Source organism: Botrytis porri, assembly GCF_014898465.1.
Source record: "Botrytis porri strain MUCL 3234 chromosome Unknown BPOR_002, whole genome shotgun sequence".
NCBI lineage: Eukaryota > Fungi > Ascomycota > Leotiomycetes > Helotiales > Sclerotiniaceae > Botrytis > Botrytis porri.
The window spans coordinates 3,615,871-3,633,517 of NW_024066076.1; the positions used below are offsets into that span (position 1 = coordinate 3,615,871).

At 41.8% G+C, this 17,647-nt stretch overlaps 6 protein-coding genes across 6 annotated transcripts; 2 read left to right on the forward strand and 4 right to left on the reverse strand.

Moving 5' to 3' along the window:
- Positions 1–664: 664 nt before the first annotated feature.
- EAF01_002072 (uncharacterized protein) lies at positions 665–2,437 on the reverse strand (the record flags this gene model as incomplete). Its single annotated transcript, XM_038910322.1, has 4 exons — positions 665–743; positions 801–2,185; positions 2,233–2,311; positions 2,361–2,437. 4 exons carry the CDS (start codon positions 2,435–2,437, stop codon positions 665–667), a joined length of 1,620 nt encoding a protein of 539 aa, XP_038775134.1.
- Positions 2,438–5,734: 3,297 nt separating this feature from the next.
- EAF01_002073 (uncharacterized protein) lies at positions 5,735–6,061 on the forward strand (the record flags this gene model as incomplete). Its single annotated transcript, XM_038910323.1, has 1 exon — positions 5,735–6,061. The coding sequence occupies one exon, from the start codon at positions 5,735–5,737 to the stop codon at positions 6,059–6,061; it is 327 nt and encodes a 108-aa protein (XP_038775135.1).
- An 807-nt stretch (positions 6,062–6,868) lies between these two features.
- EAF01_002074 (uncharacterized protein) lies at positions 6,869–7,836 on the reverse strand (the record flags this gene model as incomplete). Its single annotated transcript, XM_038910324.1, has 3 exons — positions 6,869–7,269; positions 7,394–7,567; positions 7,626–7,836. The coding sequence occupies 3 exons, from the start codon at positions 7,834–7,836 to the stop codon at positions 6,869–6,871; spliced, it is 786 nt and encodes a 261-aa protein (XP_038775136.1).
- Positions 7,837–8,386: 550 nt separating this feature from the next.
- On the forward strand, positions 8,387–8,940 carry EAF01_002075 (uncharacterized protein; the record flags this gene model as incomplete). Its single annotated transcript, XM_038910325.1, is given in 3 exon segments — positions 8,387–8,454; positions 8,506–8,659; positions 8,671–8,940. The coding sequence occupies 3 exon segments, from the start codon at positions 8,387–8,389 to the stop codon at positions 8,938–8,940; spliced, it is 492 nt and encodes a 163-aa protein (XP_038775137.1).
- A 637-nt stretch (positions 8,941–9,577) lies between these two features.
- Positions 9,578–12,237, reverse strand: EAF01_002076 (uncharacterized protein; the record flags this gene model as incomplete). The annotated part of the gene is made up of 3 exons (XM_038910326.1): positions 9,578–10,648; positions 10,710–11,795; positions 11,854–12,237. 3 exons carry the CDS (start codon positions 12,235–12,237, stop codon positions 9,578–9,580), a joined length of 2,541 nt encoding a protein of 846 aa, XP_038775138.1.
- Positions 12,238–13,094: 857 nt separating this feature from the next.
- EAF01_002077 (uncharacterized protein) lies at positions 13,095–15,653 on the reverse strand (the record flags this gene model as incomplete). The annotated part of the gene is made up of 1 exon (XM_038910327.1): positions 13,095–15,653. The coding sequence occupies one exon, from the start codon at positions 15,651–15,653 to the stop codon at positions 13,095–13,097; it is 2,559 nt and encodes an 852-aa protein (XP_038775139.1).
- Between the last annotated feature and the right edge of the window lie 1,994 nt (positions 15,654–17,647).

Below are 17,647 nucleotides of genomic sequence, written 5' to 3' on the forward strand. Positions count from 1 at the left end.
TTGTTATGTGTAACGTCTTTGGGATGCCTATCATAGGCTGAATTTCCCGACTTCGCTGTCCCAATAAAGCCTAGTCACATGCACGCGGGGCTTTGTCACGTGTTTATTTGTTTCCATCATCAATAACCCAATTTTAGCTATATTCCATCATCAAACAAAAGGTGCTCTTGTCAAATCGCAACCCTCTACTGTTCGTCTTTAATATCAACATTAATTAGATCGAAAAGCGACGTGCTCCGAGGACTTCCTTTTTATAAAGCGTGCGAACTGAAAATTGCGAATAACGTGCATCAAGGTTCCAATTCCTGACCATGCTGTAGCCTATGTGAATGGTTGTTGGCGCCTGCTCAGGGAGCTCAGAGGCTGTCCTCCATCAAGCCTGAAGTTGCTGAACTGAATGTCGACTCTTCATGTCAAGTATACCTAGGAAAACACACTTGGGAAGGGCCTATTATGCACAAATACACGCATATTGTGAAAGAGACTTTATACCTCATAAATAGGCAACTCCACATAAAGAGGTAAGTAACAAATTTCCAAAAGGAAACCGAAAGACAAATTCCTGTACAATACACAAAATTGTCCAAACGTCCTGCCCGTCAATTGATTATACGTCTCAGATGAGTGCCCACACGTCCGATTGCTCAACAGTAATTGCTAAGTCCTATGCTACGATCCAGCCCTGATAGTCATTCTCATTACTTTTCGCTAATGTTGCTGTGTACTCTGGCATACCGCCCGCCCTATGATAATGTTAACATCCACAAAGGGAAATAGGAAAATATGGGTGAGTAACTTACCAGTTGAGCGGTTCAACTCTCCTTCCAGGAATGTTTGCCCCCTGATACCAGCTCTTTGCCAGCGGAAACAAAGATTTATTCCAAGCTTCACTCATCCTCCTATTCCAATCCTCCTCCGCTTCACTCTTTGCCTCAAAGTAAGTTAAATTTTTCTCGTTTAATCCTTTTATCGTATCCGCAAGGTATTCCGCTTGGAATTGCGTACAGCTCGGTCCGTTCGAGAACGCAGTAGGTGCTTGAGGCCCGTAGAGGAAGAACATATTGGGGAAGTTATTCATTGCAATACCCATAGCTGTCCGTGTTCCATCTTTCCATTTCTGCGCAATGGTAGTACCGTCTATGCCTTGAATATTGAGCTGAGCAAGCGATCCAGTACAAGAGTCGAACCCAGTGGCGAGAATTAAAACGTCGAATTCTACCTCTCCTTCTTTGGTTTTGATACCCTTTTCACTAACTTCTAAGATGGGCGATTCGTTTACATCGATAATATCAATGTGTGGCAGAGAGAAAACTTCATAAATGTTTTGTTCTAGAGAGGGGCGTTTGGTTCCCCATGGATGAGGTGGAATCTCTGGTGCCAAGAGCTTCTGTTTTTTGGGGTCGGAAATTCGTTTGAGCACTGATTTGCGCCAAAAGTTGTAGGCTTCGTCATTTGCGTCTTGCTCAAAAAGTATGTCTTTGTAGTTGTTGAGCCAGAAACGGAAACCGCCTTTATTGATCAGTAGGTCATGGAACGTGGCTTCCCGTTCTTCTGGTGTATCATCGAAAGTGTTTTTTTCTAGAAAGGTATATGGGAAGCCAGCGAATGTGTGCCGTGTTTTCTCAAATTCTTCTTCATACTTGCCCTCGGCCTTTTTTCTTGCTTCTTCTTCTGGGTCAAGAAGTCCTTGATTCATTGGTAAGGCGTAGTTGGGTGTTCGTTGATATACGGTAAGATGATTAACAACGGGTCCAATGGTTTGTATCACCTGGATACCAGTTGCTCCAGTTCCGATTTGACCAACTCGTTTGTTTTTGAGATTAACACCATGTTGAGGCCATGTTGCTGTGTGATATATGTCTCCTTTGAAATTACTGAGTCCGTTGAACGGCGGAGTAAAACGACGAGAGGCAAATCCTATACAAGGAATGAACCATCGGCAATATATTTCAGAGCCATCTGAGCATTCTACAAGCCATTGATTGCGTTGCTTGTCGAAGGTAGCTCCGTCGACATGCTTGTCAAATTCAAGGTCTTTCCGAACATCCCATTTCTTCTCAACGTGTTCAAAGTATCGACGGATCTCGCTGCCACCAGGAAATTTCTCTTTGAATGTAAAGTCCTCCCATAACTCTTTGTCGAATAATTGATAAATTGGGGCATCAGAATCGACTCGAGCGCCGGGCTATTGTGTATTAGCTTTAGAGCCATGTATTATGTACACAAACATACATAACAATTCCAATACCAAATACCTCCACTCTTCGAACCTTTCTCGTAAATCTTACAATTGAGTCCTTGCTTCCGAAGCCTTGTTGACTTATCAGTGACTAGCCATTCGATTTCAGACTTGGACCTACTTATTTAGCATAGTAAAAGAGCCGAATCCAGCTCCTACTAGCAGCACATCTACTTCTTCAATCTGTAATGAGCCCATAATTAATTGCTTACGCGCTTGTTGGTGAAAAATGACTATCAGGAATATCAAGATCGAAGGCGACCTCGATCTTTATGTATGAAAATCTGAAAGGATAATTTGAAGTGGCTGGCTAGCTGTTATATATCAAACTCAATGAATAGAAGCTGAATGTGAAAGAATCAAGGTTCTAATTTGGCATGGAGGGTAGAGGGCAGTGTTGTATTCCGTCCTTGATGGCACTCCGAATGTTCCAATGCGCTGCTACCCACAGCTCAGATTCTTAAGCCATTTGAGGAGCAATGCATCCTCGGACAGATGGGCTCAGCTTTTGAAATTCCAAGCCATTTGAGGAGTAAACTAAAGTACGATCGGACAAATGGGGATTCACATCACAACGTGCCGCGCATGCTAAGGATTACAGAATTGAAGATGATTAGTATGTTGTCAACATGAAGAACTAATCTGAAACAACAACACCATAAAATCACTGCATTAATCAGCTATAAGAGTGGAAGAAGTAACGAGATCACCGCGGATGTAAATCCGCAGTGGTGCGGGGTAACACCTAGCCCCCATGAATAAGTTATTTCCGTGGGGTAGCGGGGGGCACTATCTAAAAGCTAATTGTAACCGAGTATGATGATAGAAGTAGAAGGCAAGAACTGACTACGCCCGCTCTCAAAGGATACGTACTACTCAGAGGTCACATGGGACTATGATTTCTAATCTTCGTCGACTGTCATGTACCGAGGCTAGCGAGGCCAATAATGAGCATTGGTATCATGAATGAACTCCAGGAATAGATTCCAAGGCTCAGATCGTCGCTCCTTGACTCCGCAATGGGATATGCCCTGTTATTAGTCACCTGTTTCCTACGAATTTTTAGGAAAGTTTCCCGAGTTGTGTTGCATTTTGCCGTTGCCTGATCTGCACGAATCCGTCAATAGTCACTGCAGATATAATAGACTTTCGCGAGAGGGCCCGTGTTTGATGTCTCCCGGTCGCGTGTCGATGTAATTGTGGTACAGCCACCATCAAGTTGCAGTATTGACGGCACTTCGGAATGGTATTGGGACTTCTGTTTGGTCGGAGCATCAGTTTGGACATTCTTCATTGGATTGACAAAAATAAACATCTATTGAAGAAGTCAGTTCAAACCATTACTTTGTAGGTTGGTGTCATCATTTGGAAGAATGATGATCTCGTCAGTTATTGGTGTAGAGAGAACCTACCACAAGATACGTACATGGTGGTCGACCATGATAGCATATAGGGGATCGTCGGTAACTCGCTACTAGCTGGTCTAGAACCCTCTACCTCTTAATTACATGTTGGTGTCTACAAGTACCGAGCCTTATACCCGATTTAATAACGTGTTTCCAAAACCTTAAATTTCAATGCTTTAACAAAAACACCTAATGATTATATTTTCCAACTTCAACCTAATGTGGTTTATCAGTGAGCAGGTCATATGAATAAACAGGTCACTCATTTTATATATAAAATTCGTTTGTATATAATCATGCACTTTCTTTAAATAATAATATAATTTAAAGAAATTTGAAAATATTGAAATTTAATTATATAAAAATCATAAAAATCTAATTATTTATTAAAAAATTAAATTATTATAATAGTTATTATAAAAATAACTTTTTTATAACGAAAATCATAACAATTTCTACTTTTTTTTAGAATATAATAGAAATATTTATAAAAAAACTAGATTTATAAAAAGCTAATTTTTTATTGTTATTGAAAATTCTTTTCTCTTTTCAAAATAATGATTAATTATTAAAAAAATGTTTAATTTTAGTGTATTTTCAAGTGACCTGTTTATTAATATAACCTGCTCACTAATAAACCACGTTATATATAATACCTTCATTAAATGGAATCCAATTCAATCGAAAATTTGATTAAATGATAGCGAATAATTGATTTTATAATTAGTATAAGTTTTAAATACTCTAATTCCTTATTAATTGAATTGAAAATTTCAAGACGAAAGTTCGAAAACATTCGAAAGTAGCTTGGAAACACGTTAATTTTCGAAAAAGTATTCAAAAATAAACACTTTTGGAGTCAATTTAATAGGTTCAATTGCTTTTATTTCAATCATTTTAATTTTAATTTTTTAGAAACTTTTATATATTATAATTATTATATTCATTAATTATATATATCAATTATAGCTTATTAAATTCAAAAACATTGAAGTTATAAATGTTTTTAGTTTATACTATGCATCTTTAATTATTTCGCCGAGTAGTTCATATACAAATGTAGTTCTGTAGGTGTAAAATGAATCATCAAGGGACGGTGGCAAGATGAGGCTGTCATGCTTCAAAAGAAAAGGGTTATTGGAAACCCCTTCATCTTGGCCCATTTGATCACTATTTGGTCTTGCATTATTGAAAAAGGATTTAAACCGGAGAAGAATATATCTTCAAATGTTCCAATGTTTGACAGCTTCTCATACACTCTTACTAGCGAGCAATCTTCTTTGTAATCGTTATGACGCTCGCATGCTCCGTTGCAGCTTGCCTAGTTGCAGGTAGAAGTGGTGTTCGGCTTTTCCAAGTTGCCGTAAGATTTCCATTTACCGTATTCAAAATATCTGGGTGTGCCAAATCTGCTTGAATGGATGGGTATATATATAGCAGCCATTTTGGTCCTTAAAAGAAGGGTCGGCGAACCCACTTCTCAATCCCAAGTTCACGGACTTATTTCCCACAGAAGTAGTCATGGTGAAAATATTCATTCTCAAGGAAGTCACATTTGTGGCTGGAGATCCCCTGACGACGACAAGATCGTCAGAATCACAATGCGCTATTTTGGTGCTTCTTTTAACATCGTTTATGGTTCAGCTCCAGTAGCTATATCACCATATCTTTTTGGCACAATACGATAAATCCCCCAGTCTCGTAAAACAGGCGTGGGAGAGAGGCGTTGATGAATTGGGACATGCAAGTGAGATTAGTCGTCTTTTGGAACCATTTCGAGAACTTATTAGTTCGTTAGTTCCGAATCCAACATCATCAATCGATTGTCTATCCGACTATCTTTAGATGCCACACCTAGCTCTCGAAGCAACAGCAGAGACCCATGATAGTTTAGTGATCAAGCCTTATTTTCAAGGGCAATTGCCTGGAATATGCGCCTATTGCGGCCACTCAGTTCTTATAAAATTTTGGAATCGCTATATGAAGTATAACAAATGTTCTATTTCATGTGAAGTCCGTCTTCTACCCATCCCTTCAGACCCAAACGAACATCCAACCCTTTGCGGTCCAGGCAAAGCCACCGATGGAGATGGCACCATATGCTAATTTAAGCGTTGGGACTATATCATACCCAAAGTTGGTAGGCAAGCCGTGGATACACAAACGGATTTCTGCTGCTATCGAGTCCAAGAAACTCCGGAACGACGTACCAATCTTTCGCCTTCACAGTATGATTATCAATGAGATACCTCAAATTCGTCTTTGTAAGGAGGAATCAATAAAATGGGACCCAGAAGGTGTTCCTAATGAGAACAGCTCCGGCTATGAAGATCTCGTAGCGGACGATGATTCGGATTACAAGGTCTTGAAACAATCTTTCATATTTGGTGTTCTCTTCACGTACATCGAAAACTAAGGCACTCTCGAAAAGCTAGCACCTTCTGACACCTACCCGGATGAAGACCGTTACCGATGGGCTATAGAAATTAAAGGACTTGTCTAGGAGCTACATTCTGTAGGGATTGTATGGGGTAATGTGAGCCTGGAAAACATTCTTGTGGTCGCAGATGATCGATTGTGGCTCATTAACCTGATGATAATAAGAAAGGAGAAAGTCAACCGAATATACCTGAAGATGGTAGTCGTATTTCTCAACGGTCCGCTGGCTTATTTGGGTTGATCATGAACAAAAGTGTACATATGAAGGGGATTTACAAAGATTTGAGAGGATTAAGATGTGCTTCGGAAACTGCGCCCGCGCTATCGAGGACCCTCGTGGCTGGTTTGGAAATGGACCACATATCCTCGATGTTCCAAAAGCAGATGAAACTTCTTTTCCAATATTACTACAACCCGAAAGGTAGGCAATTGTCCGAACGCGATTGGATGGTAAGGGTTACAAGTGAGGTGTCAGAATTTTGCGCGTAGGTGCTATCCATGCGTGTACTGTCTGTCTATCGATCAACCTAGATCATTCTACCACAGACCAAAAGAGAATCTGATGCATTTGTTTAGGTATGTTTAGCTATAAATTGAAGCATAATTACCAATGTTGTCTTGAATTCTTAGTTCTTCAAGTGCAAGGTTTTGATTCAGTATTGACCAGAAGGAACTACGACCAGAAGTAATCTTCAAATGCACATGCAAGACTTCTCGTCTTAAGCCCCATCTACAGAAGACCGAAATCTACAATCAAGACTCCATCCTCCCATCTCACTCAAGCTCAACCTTTCACAATCTCCCTTACAACCTCATCCAAATCCTCTCCCTGCACCCCCAGTAACTCATTCGACATCTCCTCATACCCCGCATAATACCCACCATGTCCCTTCACAGAATTAGTATATCTAATCAACCCCATCGCACCACTAAAATCCCCCTTTGCCATCTTCTCCATTCCAATTTTCTTCTGCTCTTCCGCATCAACATATGTAACATCCCACTTTTTACCCGTCGTCCTTTTGAGGGAAGCGAGGATTTGGTTTTGCGAAACATGAAAACTGGAGATAAAAAGATGCTTATTGGCGGTTTCTTCTGGATGGAGAAGTTTGTTTTTGAGAGCGGTGCCGATGGAGGCTATTGTTGTGGTTGAATAGGCATCTTTACCTTCGTTGTAGATAATAGCTTTATGTTGTTATAAGTCAAAGCCCATGAAAAGTTTCACAGCCCTATATCCAAAATAATCAGCTTCAGTTTACACAAAGGAGGGAAAGAAATTCATCTCCCACATACAATTCAAAGAATGGACCAGTGACAAACGCAGACCAAGTCAATCCTTCCATTTCTTTTCCCTTCAAATATTCCACAGTGTCCAGTTTATGCTTAAAATACTGCGGGATAATCTCCATCCCCTTTTCATTTCTCGTATCACTTCCAAACTCAGACGGTACAAAGCGTTTCACACCGGCTTTGATAGCTGCATCTATAATTGCCTTGCTACACATCAGCAGCAGCGGTCGCAATTGTTGAGATGACTACACCTTGTCCTTTTAACGCTTCCAAAAGCTCATCTTCTGGGTACTCGTCACTGAACCGATGAACAACGAGACGAGCTGGGAAAACGGATTTAGAGGACTTGCGAGAGAGGATAGAAATATTGAAGTTGAGGTCGGCGTCGAAAGTAGCGAGGATCGAGGTACCCAACCTACCGGCTGCCCCAACTATAATGACATTTTTGAGCGGAGAAGACATCTTTGGCAAGCTGGATAGAGAAATTTTAGTTGTACTTGTTCCGTTAGAGCTACCTAGTGGTCTGGGCGAGAATATAACCGAATTTACTAAACCAGCTATTTTGTTCTCAGAATGAAGATATCAAGCTGAGTGAATCCAAAATCAAGTAATCAAGGATAGATCAATGTTAAAACTGAAATTGTGAAGTTTCAAAGATTTTTTTTCAATAGTATTCGTAATTGAGGCACAAATATTCGGATGTAGTTATAATTTGAAGAGTAAATTCGGAAAAATTTATGGAAGGCCTCCTAACCAAAATAAACGAGCATACGCACTTGATTTGAAATCGATTAAAGATCTGACAAGTTTTCGGAGAACGCAAAAAACGCGGACAATTCAAAGTCCCGCAATCCCCAAAGACTGGCGCGACATATAATGTGGAAGAGAAGATATTCAAATTGTTGAGTGTAATCCCGCAATACGTTCATGAGGGATTGTCTTAATAATACGGGCGCAACGTATCGCATCCCTGACCATGTTGAGTCTGATCTAGCAATTCCGCCTTACAGTCATGCGATACAAGTTACGGGGAATCGCGATGAGCAAGGAAACTCAGCCCTCCATTTCTAACCGCACCGCGTTCGTCTCAGTATGACACCATCGAAAAATATCAAACTCAATATAAGATAGACAAAAGGCGAGAGAAAAGCTTCAGTCCCTTCTCACAACCTCAAATGCCACTGCAGCCTGCAAAGTCTCGAAATTAAAAGTTTCAAAGAATCTAAAGCTTCAAACGAATGTAACAGTTCAACTCTCGCAGATTATAGGAAAAGACCAAGCGCTGGTATATCCTAGTTTTTCATATCCTACTCTAAGGTTGATCTATCAGCTCACTGTGTAATCCAATATGATACTGTATATACACCCTCCGAGCATTCTCCTACGTCCTCACTTCCGCATGGCTCTAGACAACTAATCAACATCTCCCAACCCATTGATCAGTCCCATCATCCAAGCATCAATTGCTATGATATGGTAGAAGTACGTAAAACTTCACCTCTCACTCCCTCCGCAGGTCATCGCCAACCCGATCCAGCATATTTGTTACCGATAGCTCTTTTCTAACCCGCTCCTGAAAAGGTAGAGTGTAAAACTTTCACACTCTTCCCATCAACTTAGTGTACAGAATTTCTATTCCCATCTTAAAGTAAGATCACTTGTGTATGGAGATCTAGCTCCCCCCCATCCTACCTGCAGCTCTTTACTAAGTTAAATCTTCCACAAATACCTGATATGTTCATCTCTCAGGTTTCTATCGATTCTCAATAATCCTGTTTATCCACTTGGATCATCAAGGGCTGGGCTCCATAAAATTGCCGATCTAATTCACCTCGCACCATAAATTCTCTCAACCCAACGACCATCTCAAAAAGGATCATATTCGAATTAGAATTAGCTATCATATTACATAAGAAGTAAGTACCAAAAACAAATCCCAGACAGGTATCGAAAACAATTCTTGGCCAGGAGGATTATTCCATTCTATCCATTCCAGTCCCCACCCGGTCCCATGCATCCAATCCAATATTATCATTCAGCCCCAACCCCAATCTAGTCCAGCCCAGGACATGCTATCCAGATTCATTGATCTCCCTCAAAGAGAAAACTCCGTTAATTGATTGACTGATTGTACAAACCATCCCAGACAAAGCCAGGCCATAATCCTCCATGTGCTATCCTATTCCATTTACTCCAACCGCAATTAAAAATCATCTTCATCAGCAAAATCCCACTTCCTCGGCGCCAGTTTTCTAACTCTCTTAGTCGGACTTCCTGGACCTACATCTCTCTTTTTAATCCTTAATCTCGCACTCGCACTTCTGGCGACTCCAACCTCGTCATCCTCAACCTTCAATCTCGCCATACTGTCCCGCAATTCCAGTCCCTCATTCTCAAGGGTGTCATCTGGAATTGGCGATGCTGATTTATCCATAGCATGTGTTCGGCTCTCCTTCAGGATCCTGTTTGAAGGCTTTCGAGGTTTTGTCGGACTTCTGCTATTCAACTCTCTCTTCAATCTCTCAACTTCCCTCAACAACTTTGCGTTTTCCATTTCGAGTCCGAGCGTTGGGTCTCCGTCCTGGTTTTCTTTATTTTCATCTCCAGCAATCCCAACAATGCCTGCACCTAAACCTCGAACCACGACTTCCACCTTTCTATCCCTCCATTCCTCTTCCCTCTCTCCATGCTCCTCTAATCTTATCATCCACTTTCTACCTTCTTCTTGGATTCTCTTTTCCATTTCCTCGTAGCATTCTTCTCGAATTTCCATCTCTAGTTCCAACATTCTGTCTTCCATACTTTGGAGATGTGCTTCACTTTCCATTCTTAATCTTGACTCGCGTTCCAATTCATTGCGTAGACCATCGATTTCCTCAGACATGCGTGCGATTTCTAATGCCGCGATTTCCATGGTTTCTCGTTCTGTATCGGTAGGTGTCTGATGTGGACCATCGCGGTATCGAGAGAAAGTAGGAGAAGTAGGGCTGGTGTAACTTGGATGTCTATTAGACGATTGAGATGATCCGAGAATAGTAGCTGTGATTGATGGAATTCTTGGAACCGTGATCTCTTTCGCCAAAGCCGAGTACCGCAGGATTTGCGAAGTTGCATTAAAGTCTCCCAATGGATCAGCCGTAACGATCATGATTGCTTTTTGAAGATTGCGATGATGGTGGGTGGCTGTAGAAGGTGGTTTTGCGCCATGAGATGGGAACGAGTTTGAGAAAAGAAGTTCGGTGAGTTTACATTGGCGAAATGGAACAAGATTTGGCTGTTTTCTTTTGGTTAAATCTTGAAGTCTTAGATAGACATAAAGAGTGAATTCAACGTACCTTTGTGTTACTTTCCAAATCTGATTGCATCTGCAAACACTGTCCTAGATACATCAAACTCTCATTAATCTTTCCAGCCTCAGCTAATGTAGCACCGGCGGTCTTGGCTTCTCTAGCTCTTTCACTTCCAGCCAAATCTACAACTGTAAGTGAACTTCCTCCCCAAGTGCCTGGCGTTCTCGATCTTCTCCTCTTCTTTACCTCGACACAGAAAAAGCCATGAGACCTAGATGATGTACTGTTAGAATTTGTCCCCGCAACTCTTCGTTCATTGAGACCAGCTTCCAAAACCATGAGAGCATCTTTCATGCTACCACAGATAACTTTTCTTAGTCCAGCAACCACTTTTCGTTCGGGTGATTGCTCCGTAGGTTTAAACAGTAGCGGCCTTCTTCTAGATTCCTTTGTAGATTTGCTTAGTGCCGCTGGCGTTAAAAGATCGAATATCCTATCATTGTAAACTTCGTACATCGAGATCAGAATCGCATACTCCGCATGATGATCGACATCAACCGTAATTCCTGTAATATCCGGACTACTTGGCAAAGCCGATGGTCTTGTGGGTATCGTTCGTCTCGGAGGTTGGTAAGAATCGCCCTTTTGAGGAGTTTTAGCACTAATCATTTTCCTGGCTGCTGTTGCAGTAGCTTGCATAAATGAGGGAATAAAGGAAGTCATCGATACTGTCGATTCTCCTGGAATTGGCACTGGCGCACATCCTGGTGTTTTACTATCATCTTGGTTGACTACGATCCTGATGCTCTTAGGACTTCCTGTTGCCTGGAACGGGGGCAAATATGGATATAATTTGGCTGGACTTGGGTGGTAGGGAATGGGCACGCGTACCACCTGGGGTGTTGGAGCTCTGGAGCTTCCTCGAGATGAAGCTGGGTCGAAGTAATATGTATCTAAAAACATCTGCGCAGACATAACTTGGGCCTCTGATGGATCTGATGCTGCAATTGAACCATGTAATCCAGGGTGTGAATTGACATCGAGAATGTTGTTGTCAATGGAACGAAACAGTAAATCGAGCGCAAGTTGTGTGAGACCGCGCTGACTTCGAGAACCAAGAATTGTATGACTCTGCGATAGACACATTAGCACACACTCAGTCTATACATGATCAAATCAAGATATCAACCTTTCCAGAGCCAGTGACTCCCAATGTAGCAAGTAATCCATCTCTACCCTCTCCACCATCTGGTCCCAATACACCTTCTACCAAAGGCAGCACACCGGTTCCTTGAAACACGTCCAATTGTGTACTTTCTTCTTCAAAGACCCGAGTGAAGGCGAATCTCTCCACTGCCCTGCGTCTGTTATCATTTGGTGGATTCAATGTAATGTGGGTCGGAGAAGCCGTTCCATCTTCGAGTTCTTCTTCAGTGGGTTCTTCAACTGTAAGAAAGCGCTCTGGTATTGGTAAAGTGGGGTACAATTGTTGCGTTGATATTGGAGGAGGCCTTAATCGTAAATATACTTCGAATAATGAAGATGTTGAGTTTATTGCAGTCGGCGATTCCATGATTGGTAGAAGTTGGAAAAAGTGTTGTTTCTTTCGCGCATCAAATGAAGGAGGTTTAAAAAGTCGCGGGAAGATTATTTGATGTGCTGGGTATAGGTAAATCTGGGGTAGAGTGTTGTCAGGGTAACCGCGAATACCTAGGCAATGTGGAATTTCCCGGCATTGTTTTACCCCTGGCAATGCCTCCCTCTGCTTTGTATCCATGCATATGCGAGGGAGTGAATGATGAAACTGTATCAAATGTACTACAGTCTACCTCCCTACCTAGATGAGTACGTTTCATCTTTCTACGAGTACCTATCCTAAGATTGTGCCCCCACGGCAGTGACTCCCCAAGGCCAACGGAGCGTCATTCAATTATGTGAGTAACTGGATAGACCAAAGAAGCATCAAGTCACTATAAAATTTATATATCTTCAAACAACTTCAATGCCAACACACGTACTATCTTTATTTGCATACCTACTACACTTATCTAATCTCCCCATGCTTTCAAAATCATCCTTCTTGCCTCCCTCCCCCTTTCTCGGCCCAGCCCAGTCAAATCCCAAAACCCCCTACAATCCTATCAAGAAGTTCAAATTTAATATACAGTAGTACCAACGCAAAAAAAATCTTTCTAAAGTCCCTCCATATTTGTATATACCCCCATATAAATGCTACCTCATAATCATCGTAATAAAACGCAAAGAAAAGGGGCCCAGATTCCAAATTCTCTTTTTCCCACACACACAAATGAAAAAATAAAAAGCCAGTGACGCCTCAAAAATCTCACAATCCCACCAAACACCATATGTTAGGTATACATTCCCCAATTACTCCCTAGGACATACGCCTGTCTCAGTAAACATTGTCTCTTAATTCTCTGCACTCTTGGTTTTCTTCTTGGAAAAGAAGGTTCCACCTCTCTTGGGTGGTATTTCCCCATTTGCAATTGCTCTTTCTTCCGCGTAGCCTTTCCTGCGTTCTGCTCTTCGTGCCTCAATGGTCTCCTGGCTGATATGTCCGAAACCATTTCTTCGTCGGAAGCATGCGTCCATAAGTCCATTGGCATCGACAAGTCTTCGAGGAATGGTTTGTACGACTTGAAAAATTTCCATTGGATCGGAAACAGCCCTGATTTCCTGTTCTCCTACCTTAAAAATTGCTAATGCGATGCGGAAAAGGGTCTTTGATCCTTCAAAGAAAAAGCTGTCCCAGACGCGAAGGGTAGTTTCGATTGGAAGAGTGCCAATAAAGCATGACATAAACCAAGCTGTGGTACATAATGTAATGGGTGGAAGACGCATGGAAAGCCTGCCATCTCCTGCCGTACCGTCAAGTTCTCCTCCAATCTTTGCCCAGATAGCCGGCATTGATTCTTTGATACTTGTCATCAAGACTCCTAAGTCAACATTTGCGCCTTCTAGATTAACCTCGTGAGTTCCTGGCAAATAAACTCTCGTGATGATATTCAACATCCAAAAACTCTTTTCTTCATCCATAAATAGCAACAACAAACCCGCCAAAAAGTTCAAACTCTGACAATACCCTATTTTAGGGTTATAGATACTGAAAGCTTGCAATACCCTCCGCAACGACTTCAACATTGGGGTTTCTGGCTCTTTTATACTCGGTTGGCTATTCCGTTTTTCTGAAGTAGGCGGAGGATCCGGCTTGAATCTGATATTATCCGGGAACGTGCGATTGAGATCCCGCTCAATAATCTCGTCGTCCGTCTCATTAACCGCCCCTGCAGCCGCTTGCTTCACCAAGCTATCATACACTCCATAGTGCTTAGCGACCATAGCCGGACCACCTGCATACCAAAACCAGGCTTCGCCGCGCCAATCAGGCGGTATCCCTTTGCGGACGAAACGTTTGACTTTTGCTGATTTTGGTGGAAATCGAATTGGCTTGTCGGTAATCAGACTGTGATCCTTGAGTAATAACACCCATTTCTTTCTCCTTCGCTCAACGTATTCATTATAAGGCCCACTCCAAGCTTCATATTCTTCCAAAGAAACGTATTGTGTCTTTTTCTTAAACCCATACCTGTCTCTAGCCGGGTCTGATGCAATTGTCGTTGGTGGCGGTGGCACTACTGCGTGCGGTTCGAAGTATTCGTCCCGAGTTTCATGAGACGCTCCTGCACCATCAAATTCTTTCGACCCCGAAAAATCACTTGAAGTAAGATTAGGGGCAACTGCGGCACTTTGTGCCTCAAAAGCTTTGCCGTGGAATATCTCCGTGGAACCTCTAATTGAAAATTGCGACGCGTCGAGAGTTGGAGGAGGAGCAAGAGAATCATCCATTGCCTCTTCCAACTTCGATTGCCGTCCCTCCGAATCTGGGGTCATTGGTCGAAACTCGTCGTCTTCATCAAAGAACTCCTGTCGATATACAGATCTGGGCCTGATTTCCGCACCAATTTCCAGGAGCTTCTCCTCCAAATCATTATCTTCGACCCCCGAGTCCAGAAAGCCACCTTCATACATGCCAATTGCATCATCCACACTCATTCCTTCGTCTTTACCACCAAAGAAAGAAGTATGTGAACTACTTTTCGTCAATACACTGCTCCTCTCTGTCCCACTTGTTCCAAAATAACTCGAGTTTGTAGTCAAAGCAGATCTGAAGCTTGCTCGAACTTCCTCGTCATCAAAGTTTGTTGGTCGAATCGGGGGCTCTCGTCGATATATGGATGAGTTATTACTGTCGGGTCTATTGATTCCTGTTCTTGGCCTAAAATTTGCCTGTGGGATATTGCGCTGTCTCGCATTATTTAGATCTACAGTATGATAGTCCGGGATTGACGCAGAAGGTCGCAGGCTAGGTGCGGGTGCAGGCGGAGGCAATTGTTGGCCTGATTGTGAAGAAGATGATGAAAATCCTCTATCTCTTGTACTGAAAACTGATCCATTGTTTATGGTTTCCTCATCTTGTGATGGTTCTACATGAAATGTCGAGGCATTAATCAAAGGGCTAGGAGACTCGTTTCGTTTCCGCAGACTGGCCTGTCGTGGTCTAGAGAAATTGTCTACTACCTTTTCCGGGGTACGTCTGCCAGTGGAAGAATGCGATCGCACGTTACTAAGTTGTCTCAACCGTGAAGCCTCTGAAGGTTTTCGTCGAAGCTTCTGTTGCGGTGGAGCAGTTAAAGATCGGGAGGGTTCATTAGATACTGAATGATGCGATGTTGAGGGTCTTTGTTGCGGAACAGGAGGATTTTGAGCGAGGGGGTTGATAGGCAAATAATGTTCTCGGGCGGATGGTGTTGGTGACTTGGGTGGAAATGGAAATGGGCGATTTCCAGACCTAGAAGTATTAACAGATAACTCGGAAGCTTTAGATGAAGTCCGAGGTCTTGTTGGATATAGGTTGAATTTCTGACTTCGTTGTTGTCTGATCTGCATATGCGGACTCCTGTTATCCATGTTGTTGGAAATGGGGGAAGACGTTTCAACGCCATAGTATCGATTTCCCATATTCATCATCAAGGCCAAACTAGTAAACCCCTTATTGCGACTATTCCATTTAAACCTTTAAGCTCTCCCCATATATATCAAGTAGCAATCGAACCACCTCGCCCCAGGCCTTTTGACCCCGATCTTATTCGGAAGGACCCTGTAGTAATTGAAATCGTCAACATCAAAGCAAGAAGATTCTTTTGTCCGAGGTTACTCTTCTTTCTTTCTATCGAAGAAAGAGGCTTGTCTTGCAGGTAGTACAATTATGTTGTGGAATGGCGAATGGTAATTGTCGGGGCAGGCATTCGGCGAAGTTGATCCTTCGAGTATCGAGGTGTTGGAATTTGGGGGTACCAGTACTCCGTATATTCTCGAATCTCCAATTTCCAAAGAAAGTCCAATTGTTCAGAGTTGTTCCAAATGTCCCAGTATCTTGTCCTCGCAATTCAATTTGTGTCTCCAATGTTTCAGATGTGAGAAAGGATTTTAGTTAACGAGGGTATGAAGTAAGTATGAGGATAGGAAATGGAGAATGGAGAGTTGAGTATGAAGTGATTCAAGTGAAGTGAAGTGAAGGACAGGAATAGAAATGATTATGCAGGAAAGTGGATATAATTAGGGATTAACCAGCAAAGAATTAATGAATTACTGAATTAATGAGTTAATCAATTAATCAATTAACTAATTAAGTAATTATTGGTGTGAGTGAGGAATTGAATTTATGAAGATGAAGGTGTGAGCAGTGTGAAGTAATGAAGTAGGTATCAAATGTATCTCCTGTCGTAGTATAATAAGTCGTAGCAATCGCAGTCGTAGAAGTATTTACTTGCTTGTACTTCGCTCGTATTGTATTTTGAGTGAACAAAAGCTTAAAGAAAGGGTTTGGTAGTGAATGACTACTCCTGAGTAATAATTGATGGTATCTTGGTATCTTGGTGTTCAGAACTGGTGTAGTATGGCATGGTATGGTATGGTATGTGTGTATGGTATGTACGGAGTTGTCGGTCGATCCACCCTTTTCCAACTGAAACACAGGCAAAGACCCAAAGTAATGAATGTGTATGAAATTCTCGCTCCACTAATGAAACGAAGGGGAGAAGGAGGTTTGATGTTGAAATTGGAGATTGGAGATTGGAGATTGGAGAATGAATGGAAGATGAATAGGTATGAACATGAAATATGAATAAACTGCGGGTGGTACAGGTAGACAGATAGAAACCTAGAAACCTAGATGGATTAGAAAGGAAAGGTTTAAGAATTCGAAATCTTTGGTTCAATTCATTTTATTTCGTGGAATGGTCAAAGCAAGTAAATGACAATAATAGTAATAGTAATAATAATAATAATAACAATAATAAGCAAAAAAAAAAAGAGAAGAAGAAAAAATTCAAGCAAATCGATATTGAAGATTAAAGATTCATAGAGTAGGTTGGTATGCAGAGAGATACAGACATACCTGGTATTTAGTATCTAAAGTAATAAGAACACTCCGTACAATTTTGATTAATACCTACGTTCCAGGTTTTATATTATATCTTCGAATTGATACTGGCTAAATTCGCATCTATAACAAGGAGACAGTACATTAGACTTTGTTGTGGCTCTCTAGCTGGTATTGCGAGTACGATTCCCCTGGTATACAGAGTAGGTCCTCCCTCTTACCTTGAAGTCTGTTATTGTACTCGGGATACATGTATATGAAAACCTAGTGTCCGTCAGTTCCATCTATCCATCCATCTATCCATCCATCCACCCATCCATCCACCCATCCATCCACCCATCCATCCATCCATCCATCCATCCATCCATCCATCCATCCATCCATCCAGACCAGTTAGTACGAAGTAGTTACCGCTATGTCCAAGAACTAGCCGATAAATCCCAATTCAAAAGGAGCTTTTTCTCAATTCCTTTGGCTGCCTCGAGACTGCTATTCGTTCAATTGATTCCATTTTCCATTA